The 14617-nt window shown below is 39.4% G+C and overlaps 1 protein-coding gene across 2 annotated transcripts in view; it reads left to right on the top strand.

Moving 5' to 3' along the window:
- The window catches only part of SLC25A13 (solute carrier family 25 member 13), a 225507-nt gene that overhangs the window by 18991 nt on the left and 191899 nt on the right, over window positions 1-14617 (top strand). For both annotated transcript variants that reach the window (XM_006157502.3, XM_006157501.3), the window contains exon 2: window positions 10554-10607. In XM_006157502.3, coding sequence (XP_006157564.1) covers window positions 10554-10607 — 54 coding nt within the window. The remainder of the gene's footprint in view (window positions 1-10553; window positions 10608-14617) is intronic.

The following is a 14617-nucleotide window of genomic DNA, read 5'->3' as shown; positions in this document are numbered from 1 at the left end:
AACCGCGGTCGACTACGTGGGAGTCCAGTGACATAGCCATTACGCTAACTGCTGGTTCCCATCTCCAGCCTTCTTAACAAGACTACGATCATCCAGTAGTATTTTAATGAACCTTTACTTCTTAGCTTGTCTTTTTTTGTTATTTCTATGATCAATATATTGAACCTTCTTGCCTTTTATTCATTTTTGGCATTGCAAATATCACATAGCCTTATCAGGTTGCTTTAAATAGAAAAGAATCCAACTCCAAAGAGTCACTACTGACATTATTCATCACTTTAGGAATGATGAAACACTTTTTCTTGATTCTTATTGGTTGTTGGATAGCTTTATGAAATAGACAAGATAGTCTTTATTATCATTCTGACCATTTTATAGATGGAGAAACTGAAGCTCTAAAGCTTCTGATGTCTGCTTATGTCAGTGTGAGCAACCATCTTTTACTGTCTTTATAAGGAATTGAAAATAAAAACAAAATCTATTTCAGAAGAGATTCATACTGTCTCTTATCAATTTTTCACTCTTGGGAACATTTGCTGGAATGTTAACTATAGCTTAATAATAATAGTAAAATCTAAATCTAGTATGCTTAAAGCTTTTTTGTCATAATAAAACCCACAGTTAAAATATCACCATTTTTTCTCAGCTGTTACACTTTGCTTCTTAACACCAGAATTTTAATGATGATGGCTTTCTAGTTGTTTAATGTTTGTTTACATGAGAGCAGAGTTAAATTTAAGTTCATCATATGTCACAACCTGCTGAATCCTTCTGACAAACATCACCAGTACCCCTGAATGACCTGTCTGTAATCGTGTAGTGGGTTGACATTTGCAATATCTGATGTTTTGTAAATCTTCTGTTGAATGATAGGAGCTTTTAAGGGTTGATACATAGAAATGTTGTGGTTTAAAGAATGTTTCCCATGGTATCTTGTCTGTACACTAATTTATACTGCAGTAACGTTTTTCTCAATGACGGTTCTTCACGTGTTAGAACTTAGGGAAATTGTAAAATGAGAGATGAGTGACTCTGGTTTCAATGAAAAAGTGTTCCCTTGGGAACCAGCAGTTGGCATGATGGCTGTGTCGCTGGACTCCCACGTAGTCGACTGCGGTTCGCGTCCTGGACCTGGTGGCTTAAAACTCACGCCGGGTGCATGTGTGTGCAGGCCCAAGATCCCGAGAGGAGAATGGAGGAGAAGGGATTGTGGCGTGGCCATCCCCCCTGGGGGAGGGTGATTTCTCGCTTTCTGTCTCTATGTCTCTCTCTCTCTCTGTCTGGCAAGCGCACGCGCCCTATGGTGAAAATCTCTCCAAAAAAAAAAGTATTCCCTTAATACGAGACACCTCTTTCTTCCTCTCAAGTTAATGGTAACTGTGGTTTTAGGGAATTCCAAACTTTCTTTTACAATTACTGATTGTATCAGTCAGAGTTCACTTGGAAAGAACAGAATCCATTCTTACTGATTTAAGCAGAGAGATTTATTATAGATATTAAATGGCTTGCAGAATTTTTAAGAAGGTGAGTAAATAGACTTGTGGTTGAGTTCTTAGGAATGACCTCCAGAGCCTCACAGTCAGAGCAGGCCATGAAGGCAGCATGGCCTCTCATGCAGTCAGACCACAGCATTCTATATGGGGAGCGTTTCAAGATAATAGTATTTCTTGCATGAGAGGGCAAGAAGTTGCCACAGGAAAACTGGCTCTTTGCAACAATGGCACTTGCTGGTATAAAAGCTCCTATCACTCAGCAGAAATGTGGCCCCTGCCTTCCAAATCTTTGCCTTCCACATCTCATCCAATTTCATCACATAGCTGCAAGGGAGTCGCTGGACTCCCACGTAGTCGACTGCGGTTCGCGTCCTGGACCTGGTGGCTTAAAACTCACGCCGGGTGCATGTGTGTGCAGGCCCAAGATCCCGAGAGGAGAATGGAGGAGAAGGGATTGTGGCGTGGCCATCCCCCCTGGGGGAGGGTGATTTCTCGCTTTCTGTCTCTATGTCTCTCTCTCTCTCTGTCTGGCAAGCGCACGCGCCCTATAGTGAAAATCTCTCCAAAAAAAAAAAAGTATTCCCTTAATACGAGACACCTCTTTCTTCCTCTCAAGTTAATGGTAACTGTGGTTTTAGGGAATTCCAAACTTTCTTTTACAATTACTGATTGTATCAGTCAGAGTTCACTTGGAAAGAACAGAATCCATTCTTACTGATTTAAGCAGAGAGATTTATTATAGATATTAAATGGCTTGCAGAATTTTTAAGAAGGTGAGTAAATAGACTTGTGGTTGAGTTCTTAGGAATGACCTCCAGAGCCTCACAGTCAGAGCAGGCCATGAAGGCAGCATGGCCTCTCATGCAGTCAGACCACAGCATTCTATATGGGGAGCGTTTCAAGATAATAGTATTTCTTGCATGAGAGGGCAAGAAGTTGCCACAGGAAAACTGGCTCTTTGCAACAATGGCACTTGCTGGTATAAAAGCTCCTATCACTCAGCAGAAATGTGGCCCCTGCCTTCCAAATCTTTGCCTTCCACATCTCATCCAATTTCATCACATAGCTGCAAGGGAGTCTGACAAATGTAGTTTTTAAGTTTTTAATCTCTGCAGCTCATGAAAATAAAGGAGAAGGAGGATGGACTCCAGCTTCCAAGTTGTTAGGTCACACCCAAGACTGTGTTTAATTAGGATTTAGTGTTTTGTACACTTATTTCCTTAGGTACAAAACTCTATGCAGGAACATCCTTCCTATTTTTCCTGCTTGTCACTTCATGCTTGCATACACACACATACATATGTGTGAGCACACAGAATAACCTGCTTTTGATGAACTACCTCTTCTGGTTTTCATCTCATAATGTAAATAGTTATTTTGTGACAATTTTCAGTGGAAGTCAGTGCTTGCCTTGGCCTTCAGACTTCCCAGGTTTGGGAGGCTAACTGAGGAAGTATTGTTGAGGAAGGGTGATGCTATGCAGTTGGTAAAGTAGCAGGAGAGATTGGAACCTTGGGTTCTAATGGGGTAGTTCTCTGATGACTTACACATTATAATTTTTTGGGAGCTTTAATGACACCCATTCTAGGGACCAGCAGGTGGTGAAATGGTTACATCTCTGGACTACCACATAGTTTACCGGGGTTCAAGTCCTGGACCCAGTAGCTTCAAACTCACATGTGTGCGTGTGTGTGTGTGTGTGTGTGTGTGTATGTGTGCATGCCCGCATGCCCAAAATCTTGGGAGGAGAATGGAGAAGGGATTGAAACATGGCCATTTGCATGGGGAGTGATTTCTTGCTTTCTGTCTCTCTGTTTCTCTCTGTCTCTGTGGTGAGTGCACATGCCCTATTTCAAAAATCTCTCTCAAAAAATAAAAAAGACACCCATTCTGGAGTTTCTTATTTGCTAAATCTTTGGTTTAGCTTGGACTTAGCTTTTTCTTTCTTTCTTTCTTTTTTTTTTTTAGAGAGAAAATTTTGCTATAGGGCACATGCACTTGTGGAGAGACAGAGAGAGATAGAAAGCACACAGGGGGGATGGTCACACCTCAGTCTCTTGTCCTCCAGTCTCCTCTGGGATTTTGGACATGCATGCACAAGTGTCCAGCATTAGTTTTAAGCTGCCAGGTTTGGGACATGAACTGTGGTCAACTCTATAGTCTAGCGACATAACCATGATGCCATCTGCTGGTCCTTTTTTCTTTTTAAAATTTCATTGAATTTAATTTTTTTTTTTTTTTTTTTTTTTACTTTAAGAAGAGACTTTGTTATTAGGGTGTGTGTGCTTGCCAGAGAGACAAAGAGAGACAGAGAGACAGAAAGCAAGAAATCACCCCCATGCTATGATAGAAGCCCTTCTCCTCCAGTTTTCTCTTGGGATCTTGGGCATGCATGCAAATGTGACCAGCATGAGTTTTAAGTTGCCAGATCCAGGATTTGAACTGTGATCTTCTACATGGGAGCACAGTGATGTAAACATTACATCTGCAGGTCCCCCAATTTAACTTTTTTGTATTAAATCACTGTATATCATTACAACATACATAATGGGTTCTCTCAGAATGAATACATGGTATATTAGTCCAGTCAAAGATATTACTGCACCCATTATCATCAACAGGTAATTTTCCATTTTTTTGTCCCTTAAATGTTTTGCTTCTTTCTTTCTCCCCTTGATTATATCCCATTCACTCTCCCCAATTTCCCACCTTCCTTCCACATTGTCTCTCGTATCCATAGTTGTTCTCCCTGAATTTATACCTTCCAATTTTTCAGTTTCTGCCATAGAGTAAAGACATTTGGTATATATGGAGTGGGGATATACAGTGCCTCTCTTTTATAGTCTGGGTTGCTTTGCTTAGCAGTATATCTTCCATATTTCTATCAAATGTCAGGGTCTCATTTTTTTTTTATGGCTGAATGATATTCCATAGTGTACATGTCTCATCTTTCTTTTCAATCCACTCATCTGTTCATGGACATAGTATAGCTTGGACTTTGATAAAACCTAAAGTTCCCTGAGTAACTTAAATATGCAACTGGAGCTAAGAACCTAAGTCCTAATCTATAAATTAGAATCAGACATTATCTAAAGCTGTGGTTCTTAAACTAACTGCATGAAGGTCACCTGGAGGGCTTGTTAAAGCATCAGGTGTTTGTCCCCAACCCTAGGATTTCTGATTTTCATTCCTCCCAATGATGGTACTTGCTGGCAAAAAACAGCAGCACTGTGGCCCCTGCTTTCCAAATCTTTGCTTTCCACAACTCATCCAATTTCATCTCATTAAAAGTACCCAGACAAAAAAGCTTCAAGGGACTCTGGGAAATGTAGTTTTGGCTTTTCAATCTCTGAGCCCAGGAAGGTATATAGAGGAGAAGGAGGGTGGACGCCACTAGGGTGTGAGCATGTACATTTTAAAAAGTTCCCAGTTGTTGCTGCTGCTGTTGGTCCAGGTATTACTCTTTGAACATCATTAATCTGAACATCTATTTTTATTGTAAATACCTGAAGTTTATTTACATGGAAGACTGTCTTCTTAATTGGCATTTATGGAGCATCTACTTAGTTTCCTATTCTTCACCAGAGCTAGGGATGATCCAAGGAATAAGATGTCCTCAAGGAAATCGGGTCTCATATTTGTAGAGTTTCCCAGTATAAGTGGAGAGCTTTGACTTTCTTTGTATTTTAGTCCAATTAGTATCTTTCATGTAGGTTTTCTTGTATTTTTTTCCCCATGACCCTCTGATGGACCTAACAACTATGTAAAGTACACATTTCTGTACTGCTACGATTTGTTAAATAATAAGCCTGCAACTATGCCTTGATTACAGTGTAAGAAAGCCAGTTTTGAAAACATGCCTACATGTTAAGAATATGTTTTCAATGACCCCCTGCATTTGGTTACCGTAACTCATACTAGAATGAAAGTGAATTTATTTGTTCTGTAAGTTATCTTTCTGGTTCTTACTGCCATTTTTCCCTTCTCTCCCATCCCTTTTTGAAAAGGCAGTTAAGGAAATTATGCTGTTATATTTTTTTTTCCTTTTTTGGTGGGGAGTGGAATGTATCTGTTTGTATATGTTTTGCAAATATTTTTGATGTCTGAGTAGTATTCCGTACTGTATATGTGTCTATATGTGCCACACCTTGGGGACATATATATGGCTTAGTCACATAATTATAGCTAGTGTTTATCTTGTCAGAACTTTGACATATTCAGTGATCCTCAGATTTTGCCCTGGTGGAATGTAGATTCATTGAATTGAATTGAAATTTCCATACTAAAATTAAATAATGTTAGACTTTCCCTAGGTTATGGAGTGAACATTCATGTATAGTTTTTTTTTTTTTTCTGTTCTAACACACTGTTTAATTTTTTTCCTTTACTTTTGGAATTAATGTAAAATGCTATCCAATTGAGTATAAAATTCTCCATTCTGTTCATTTAAATAGCAAATAATGTGTGTGTATATATATATATTTTTGTTGTTGTTGTTTTCAAGAGGTATTTTTGCCATTGGGCACATGAGCTTGCCAGGGGGGGCATGGCCACACTGCAGTCCCTTCTCCTTTAGTTTCTTCTTGGGATTTGGGGCATGCATACATGTCCTGAGTGGATTTAAGCCACCGGGTCCAGGACTGAAACCACGGTTGATTACGTGGGAATCCAGTGATATAACCATTAAGCCAACTGCTGGTCCCAGCAAATAATATTTTATAGTCATCTGGAAAGAACCCTTTTCCTTATTAGTGATATACTTTTTGTATTTGAAAGCCAATTACATTATTTAAAACTCTAGATAAAAGTTTTATTCTAGGACCAGCATGTGGCATGGTGGCTAAGGGAATGGACACTCCCACATGGCCAACCACAGTTCAAGTTCTGGAACTAGTGGCTCGCTTTCTCACTTTCCTTCTCTCTATGTGTCTGTCTTTCTCTGGTCAAATGAAAATAAATGAATGAATAAGTAAAATTAAATAAATAAGTCTTTAAAAATTTTTTTTTGTTCTGTTGGAATTTTTTCTTTTCCTTTCCTTTCCTTTCCTTTCCTTTCCTTTCCTTTCCTTTCCTTTCCTTTCCTTTCCTTTCCTTTTCTTTTCCTTTTGTTTTTTTTTTCCTTTTCTCTCTCTCTCTATTTTTTTTTCTGTAGTGCTCCCTAGAGAGAGACAGAATAGGAAAGTGAGAAATCATACCACCCCTCCCTCAGGAGATGGCCAAGCTGCAGTCCCTTCTCCAGAGTTTGGGTACGTGCACAAGCTTGGACGCGTGCACACACACGTGCCTTGCATGATTTTTAAGCCACCAAGTAACGGACTCAAATTGCACAGCTGGCCATGTGGGATCCAGTGCCTTAACCTCCACATCATCTGCTGGCTCGTAATGTTGGAATATTTTTACAAATGCAAATTCAGAAGATTAATGATTAAAACAATTAGTCAATTAGATTCTAAGAATAGTATCTGTAAACATTTACATGCTATTAGTATACGAGAAAAAAATACATATAACAGTAAAAATCAGCCTCTGGAAATGATTTAAAGTTTGATGAATCCTCTAAAGCCCAAGAATACACTAAGTTGGTTAATTCCAACTTTGTGTGATGTAAAATGTGCATGCGGAACAGCTGTTCTGAATTGATTTACAAAGGATAGCTACAATTCTGTGGTTTCTTTTTACCAACTTGTAGAATTCCTTGGTATGGGTTTTACCACCAAGTAGAATGTGTCTCATAGTGTACCTTCAGAACACTTGCACTTGTCACTGCAACCTTATGTTGTCTTCGATGAAGTTGTGTAAAAGGTCTTTCTTCATTGCATATGACACCTAGACAAGAAGGTAAGAATGGGAAGTAGAAGTAGAAATGGAAAGTCAGTTCCGAATAGCCACACAGGATTTGACTGATGGGGAATAGATGGAAATAGTACAGAGATGAGGCCCAGGAGGCTGATGGTAATTTTTCTGAATCCATCCCCTGTGAAACCATAGTTATCTCTGCATAAATAGGATGTGCCCAGGATCTACTACTACAAATTTCAGTGGGCGTCAGGGAAATTCCGTAGTGTTCATTAACCACTTGTGGTACTTGGAACTTTGGGTCTGCTTTCAAGATGCAGCATTGTGTGAGGCTAGGATGGCAGTGGTGATGATGAGTGAGAATGACCACAGTGTTTGTTCAGTGGTTTTGTGAGGACCCATGAGCTCCCAGCCCCTCTCTCCTCCTGATCTCTCCCTTCTAAGTTTTATGACCCAAATTGCTCATCACTTAGATTTTTTTTTTTTTAGGAGTAAACACGGTAGAATATAAACACCTTTAGATAAATAATGCCAATAATGATAGATACCATTTACTGTGTGTTTTGACTGGATAGCCTTTTTAGTGATAAGCACTTTATGTAGGTATTTCACATTACCCTTCCAACAACTCAGGACTATCCTGCATCCTATCTAGGACTTCCCATTTCATAGATGAGGAAACCGAGGTTGAAATCAGGGTGAGGGCCTCAAAGTTACATAGCCAGTAAGTTTAAGTGATCAGGCCTGCCCCACATGAAAGGATTATCATCTAACACCAAAGCCTAGGGTTTTTTTGTTGTTGTTTCATTATTTTTTATTTTTCATTTTGTTTTGTTTTGAGAGGTTTTGTTGTAGGGTGCGTGTGCTTGCCAGAAAGACAGAGAGAGACAGAGAAACAGAAAACGAGAAATCACGCCACAGAGGGGTTGGACATGCCGCAATCCCTTCTCCTCCATTATTCTCTCGTGATCTTGGACATGCATGCACACGTGCCTGGCGTGAGTTTAAGCCACTGGGTCCGGGACTTGAACCATAGGTAACTATGTGGGAGTCCAGCGACATAGCCACCTAGTTTTTAATCACAGCATCAGACACTTCAAACTGATGTTAACTTGATTGCTAGGCATGTACTATCTTATCTTCCCATTTAACATAACTAAGGGATGCTTCGAAGCTGCCAGTGTAGTGTGGCTCAGTGGAAAGACTAGCACAGTACAAGACCGAGTTTCGGGATCTGATTTCAGCTCAGAAAACACTTAGAAATATAAGCACTAATTGATACTTAATCTGACTTTTGAGTAATAATTGGCCCTTCCTGAGTATTGGTTCTCTTTTTTGTAAAATGGCAGCAATAATATCCATTCTGTTTGATTCTCACATTTGCTGAGGACCCAATGAGATAATAGTCATGCTTTGAAATCTAAGTATTCCACACATATGAGAGGTCGCTGTGTGGGTTATTTTCATTGGTGTTCTCCTGTGCTTTCCATCTTGGAAAGTTACTAAGTGAGCACATTGTCATTTTCTCTTACAGAAGTATAGTTCTGGAGAGGCAGTGAAGGTATATTTAGGGATCAGTTAGCAGAGGAGTGCCTTCTGTGGGAATTTAGGGCAAGGAAAGTTCACTCTGAAATAGCATTGCTCGGAGAAAGCCTTACAAAACACCTAGCATAATGAATTAATTAGATTTTAAAGGATATAGTATTCAGATAGATAAGAATAGTTCATTCTGTGGCACATTTCTTTTGCTTGTAAAAGGAAAACCAACCGAGAACACAGGATACCACTTTTTTTTTTTTTAATGCCACTTATGGATTGTCCTAGGAAGAGTTGCCTTACCATGGAGGAGGGAATTTCTTTGCTCTTAAGGTGGAGGATGAAGGCATTTACATCCTGTTTTACCTTCTCTTCGTCCTGTCTCGCCTTTCTCAGAATAGAGACCTGACGGGAGGGAATCCTCTCCTAAAATTTTCATTAGCAATATTATTAGTCTTAGATTGGTTAGCAGTCTATTTTTTTTTCCTTTATCAAACAACAAAGAACACTAACTTAATTCAGGATTTTAAAAAAGATTACGACTTCTCATGAATAAAAACCACATTGGTGGTTATAAGTACTCAGCTGAAAGGAAAAGAGTTATCAGTCTTGCTTTGGGAAACAAGGTGACCAACCAACTGGTTTCAGAACGACTACTTTTCCCATTCTAGCGATTAGTTAATAAAATTATTCCTGACAGTGTAGGGGCAAAGAGCTCAGGCAGTTCCATATTTAGAGACAGAGAACCCATTGTCCAAAGATCTCAGAAGAGCCTTTGCAAACACACAGAAGGGATTTAGAACAATTTGCATAAATCTCCCTGTGGATAGCGACATGGCTCCAGTATTGGGGTGGTTCCAGGACCCCCTCCTTGGCTGTATCATGGGGTGACGCTGTGCTTGGTGAGAATTCAGTCTCATGATGGTGTTTGCCAGCAGGATTGGGTGATGAGGCCCTGAATAAGCCCACTGTTGGGTCCACATAAGAGCTCTTTTGTGTTGGCCTGGGGCAGCCATGTTCAAGTTTGTCTTGCCTTTTCCCTGGTGATGTTTTTAGACTTTGTGGCCTGGAGAATTAAGCACAGCACCTATTTTGAACTAATCTGTCAAATTTTGCTCTTGGAATTTAACCACAGCACTTTGTATTTCTAGAATGTGGAGAATAATAGTCATACCTTTGGAGACCTCTGATTTATTAAATTAAAGGTTGGGGAGAAAAGTTCTTTAGCATGCCCAGGTAACTAGGTATACATGCCTGTTTGTGGTGGAACCGTGGGAAATAATTCCCTTCTGGTTGTTAATATGATTTATCTAGTTCATTGACTTCTCTTATAATATGTTTTCTGGCATAGTTAACAAACAAGTCATACTTTAATATTCCCCTGTGAAAGAGCATGGTTTACCTTGGAGTATCATTTAAAAATGTCACGTGTTCGCAATTTGTTTCATCTTTTCTTTTTTCTTCTTTTTTAGAAATGATGTACATTAAACACTGGATATTAAGAGCTTTAACTACCGGTTTCTTGCATAGAATGTTATCATTCTAGAAGCCACATAAGGAGTCTAATTTAAAATCTGGGGAGTAGTTTATACACTAGGGCAATTTGGTGCTTTAAGTACAAAAATGAAATCCACTAATTTCTAACCTGGAGTTTATTTTCCTTCAGTCTGCTAGCTTGATTTCTCAGCTTTGTTCTAATAATATAAACATTTTCATGTTTATTTATAGGTGGCTTTAACCAAGAGAGCAGATCCAGCTGAGCTTAGAACAATATTTTTGAAGGTCAGTATGAAGGAATCTATTTTGTTTCTGGTTTGATTTGTGTTCTGTAATTTTTAAAGATTATTTTCAAATACCTCTTTATTTCATTGTTATATATATATTTTAAACATCTCAAAAGGTATCTTTACTTAAGACTTAGGACAGAAATTCTTAAATTGTACATGTCTGTTTTTTAAAATGTACTGGAAACTTGTAGGCAGTTGTTTGTAATGGCAAATGGTAAATGGCATGGTTCGTGTTTTAACTTCTTTTATTTCATGTGGTGTTAGGTATTGAAAAGGAGTTGCTGGGGGACTTAGTCTTGCAACTCATTTACCTTTCTCGGATTGACCTGTGCAATTTGACAGTAATGCTTTTTCTCCCAAGAAGTTTAAAGCTCCTTGAGACAGCTTTAAACCATTCACATAGAGGGCTCTATCCTTGTCTCTTCTTGGTAGGAGGAGCCCATTGTTGCCATCGAGTTGTCATCATCATCATCACTGTGGTGCCCCGTGAAGAGGCCTCTTTATAACACTAATAGATACTGGAGCACAGGAGACCCTGTATAAGTGCATTTCCTTGGTTTCTTATACTACTACCTCCTTGGGAATATTGGACAGTGAATGATTAATATAATAAAACTCTACCTCAGGTCCCAAACAGCCAACTGCTTCTCTGTTCCTCAACTGAAATGAAAGTGTTTAAAAAGAAAAGACCACTTTTATAAAGAGAAAAAAAAAAAAAACACCATATATGTGGACCAGACTGTTTGTAAACATGAGAAGGCAGCTGTGCTGTGACATAGAGAGGACCAAAGCATCTAATGAAAAACTTAATGTGTCCTAAATATGGTAGAGAAGGTTATTAATTCTATGAGTATTGCTTTCCTGACCAAAATGTGTTACTACTAAAAAAAAAAAATAGATTGCTGGTCCTGTGTCCTAGTGGTTAAGGGAGCTGGATCCCACATGTCTGACTGTGTGGTTTGAATCCCAATCCCGGTGACTTGATAAATATTTCAGACACATGTGCATGTGTGACAGAAATCCTAAAGGATGGGTGCAGAAATGGAGGAGAGGAAATTGCGGTGTGACCATGCCCTGTTGAGGGGTGCTTTCTCCCTCTCCATCTCTCAGGTGCATGCACCCTCTGGTAAATAAAATACGGAGATATCAGGGAGTGTGAACACTGATAGGATATCGATATTAAGGAATTGTTATTGATTGACTTTAGGCTGAATAATGGTATTCTGATTATGGGAAATATAAAAAGTCCATCTTTTATTTATTTACTTATTTTCAAGAGAGATTTTTGCTATAGGGTGTGTATGCTTACCGGAGAGACAGAGACAGAGAAACAGAAAGTGAGAAATCACTCCCTAGAGGGGATGGCCATGCCATAATCCTTTCTCCTCCATTCTTCTCTCAGGATCTTGCACATGCACACATGTGCCTGGTGTGAACTTTAAGCTGCCAGATTTGGGACTTGAATCGTGGTTGACTACATGGAGTCCAGAGATGTAACCATTATGCCATCTGCTGGTTCCAAGAGTTCATCTTGTATAGATAAAACACCAAAGAATTTATTGTGATGTCTAAGATTTGCTTTTAAATAACTCAGTTTTGGTGGGGTATAGGAAATAAATCGGCAGTATGATGATAATTTTCAAAACTGGAAAATGGAATATTGGGTTTGTTATACTCTTCTTTTTACTTCATACATGTTTGAACATTTTCATAAAAAAATTTCAAAATGTTTTTGTAAAGATTTTATGAGATAGCTTATGTGAAAGTGTCTAAACCTGATTTGCATTAGATACTGATTGGATAAATTAAATTAATTAAATTTGTTTAATTCAAACAGAGAAGAGAGAAAGACTCCAAAAGAAAAAATGATTGAAATCGGGTCAGTTTTCAGAGTAAGGAAAAAGGATAAATTTGTAAGATTTGGATTATACCTTTTAAAAAGCATGAATCTATACATTTGTTTTTAACCTGGAAGAGACAAGACAGTATAAATTTCCTAAGGTGTAAAAGGGTTCTGGAGGAGACATGTCCAGAAAACAGAAAAGCATGTGTTTCTTATCTCAACTAATGTCTATTGCTATGCGTTTTGGGCCCACCTAAGCTGGGATGTAAGGTAAGAGGGAGCAAGAGAAGCTTTAGAATGTGTATAAATGTCAGTTCATATTGTAAAACTGTAATAATATGATTCTGGAAGACCACATGCAGATGAGCACCTAAGTGGACTGCTAAAGAGTCTAGAAAAATGGATCAAAATACATTAACTTGATCCAGTGAACTCTTAATCATCCTCTGAACTCAGGACCTATTACTCCAGTTTTCTAAATAAGAAAGAATTGTGGGGCATCCTTGCAGTAGGGAATGGAAACAACTTAGAAGGTATCTCAGTAGATGGTGCAACTTTGATATCCACTGGTCTGATGGTGTGACCCATTGGAAGGACTCAAGATAAAGGCTGTGTCTGCTTCTCAGGGCCACCTGGCAGCTGGTGAGGCTAGGTTAAGATCTTAGTCTAGAATGGCATATCTTTGCCAGCTGCTATATGTACTCCATAGCGGGAAGGCCTGTACTGTGGTGAGTGGCAGGTAACATTTTGTCTAGATGTGGACGTTGAAGTTTTGGTAGTCAATTTTATTTCTAACCTATATACTAAGACCAGGAAAGGTAGGGATTCCATGGAGCATTCTGGAGAGTCACTTGTGGGATTTTTGTGTAAGTGGGCCTGAAGATTGAGGTGGAGTTTTTGGGACAAGATAAGAAAGTGTCCTCTTCCCTAAGGCTGGCTGGGAGTATGTGGCTTTTCAGTAAGAGTCGTGCATGACTTGGAGTCCATGGAGATGAAGTAAGGGGAGACAGATCTGAAGAACACAGCGATCATTAGTTTGTGGAAGGGATTGTGGGTCTGGCAAAGGTTCTGGTGACCTCACCAGGTCTGGGTACTATTGAGCCAACACAAATCCACCTTGGCACAGCATGCTGAGGACCTGCTGTTTACCATCTACCACAGACAGTGTTGTGGTGAGGGGAAGAATGGAAAGTGAGGCGCCGTGGGGGCTGTGCCAGGCTGGGCTTTTTAGTTAAGTATGGATCAGCAGTAAGCGTTCTATAAACCTGTCTACTTTGCTAATTTTCTCTGACATTTTTCAGCTTTGATTTTCTTCCTAATAAAAATTGCATGTCAGGTATCTAGTCTTCTCCCTGTTAAACTAGGTAGATTCTCTTGTACTGTGGGAGGTGAAAAGGAACATGGTTGTACCCTTCACACCAGATGTGCTGGTAGTAGGGGAGTTGGCAGCTCTGGAGACCAAGGAGAGCCAGTGGAACCAAGCTTCTGGAAGACTAAAATGGGCCCGCTTTGTGCTTAGTAGTTTATGTGTTGGAGGAGAGTTAGAGTCAATTCCATCATTGTGTTTTTTTTTTTTTTTTAAGCTGACTACTATATGTTAGGTACGGTGTTAGATGTTGGGCATGTGAAGATGCATATGCATCTTAAATATTACCCTTAAATATTCCACCATCTGTGGAAATAAGTTTAAAAAAACACAAGGCCATGATATGGTTGGTAAGTATTATTCACTTTAATTAGCAGGAAGGTGTTGTGGCACTAATTACGTATTCCTACAGAAAGGGAATGAGCTCCCAAGCCATACCTGAAGATGAGTATAGACACAGCACAGTACGATGATGCATAACTCATTAGGAGCTTAAAGAGTGGCTTTACAGCATTTGAAGGCTTTTTTTTGTTTGTTTGTTTTGAGAGGTTTTTGCTACAGGGTGCATGTACTCGCCAGAAAGAGAGAGACAGAGAGATAGAAAGCGAGAAATCATCCCCCCCCACACACACAGGAGGGATGGCCATGCCAAATTCCTTCTCCTCCGTTCTCCTCTCGGGATCTTGGGCGCCCACACACACGCGCCTGGCATGAGTTTAAGCCACAGGTCCGGGACTCAAACCATGGTCGACTACATAAGATTTCAGCGACATAGCCATTACGCTAACTGCTGGTG

This window comes from Tupaia chinensis, unplaced genomic scaffold, assembly GCF_000334495.1.
Source record: "Tupaia chinensis unplaced genomic scaffold, TupChi_1.0 Scaffold000544_1, whole genome shotgun sequence".
Lineage (NCBI taxonomy): Eukaryota > Metazoa > Chordata > Mammalia > Scandentia > Tupaiidae > Tupaia > Tupaia belangeri.
The sequence above is the reverse complement of the archived record's forward strand: the minus strand, read 5'-3'. Positions and strand labels throughout refer to the sequence as shown.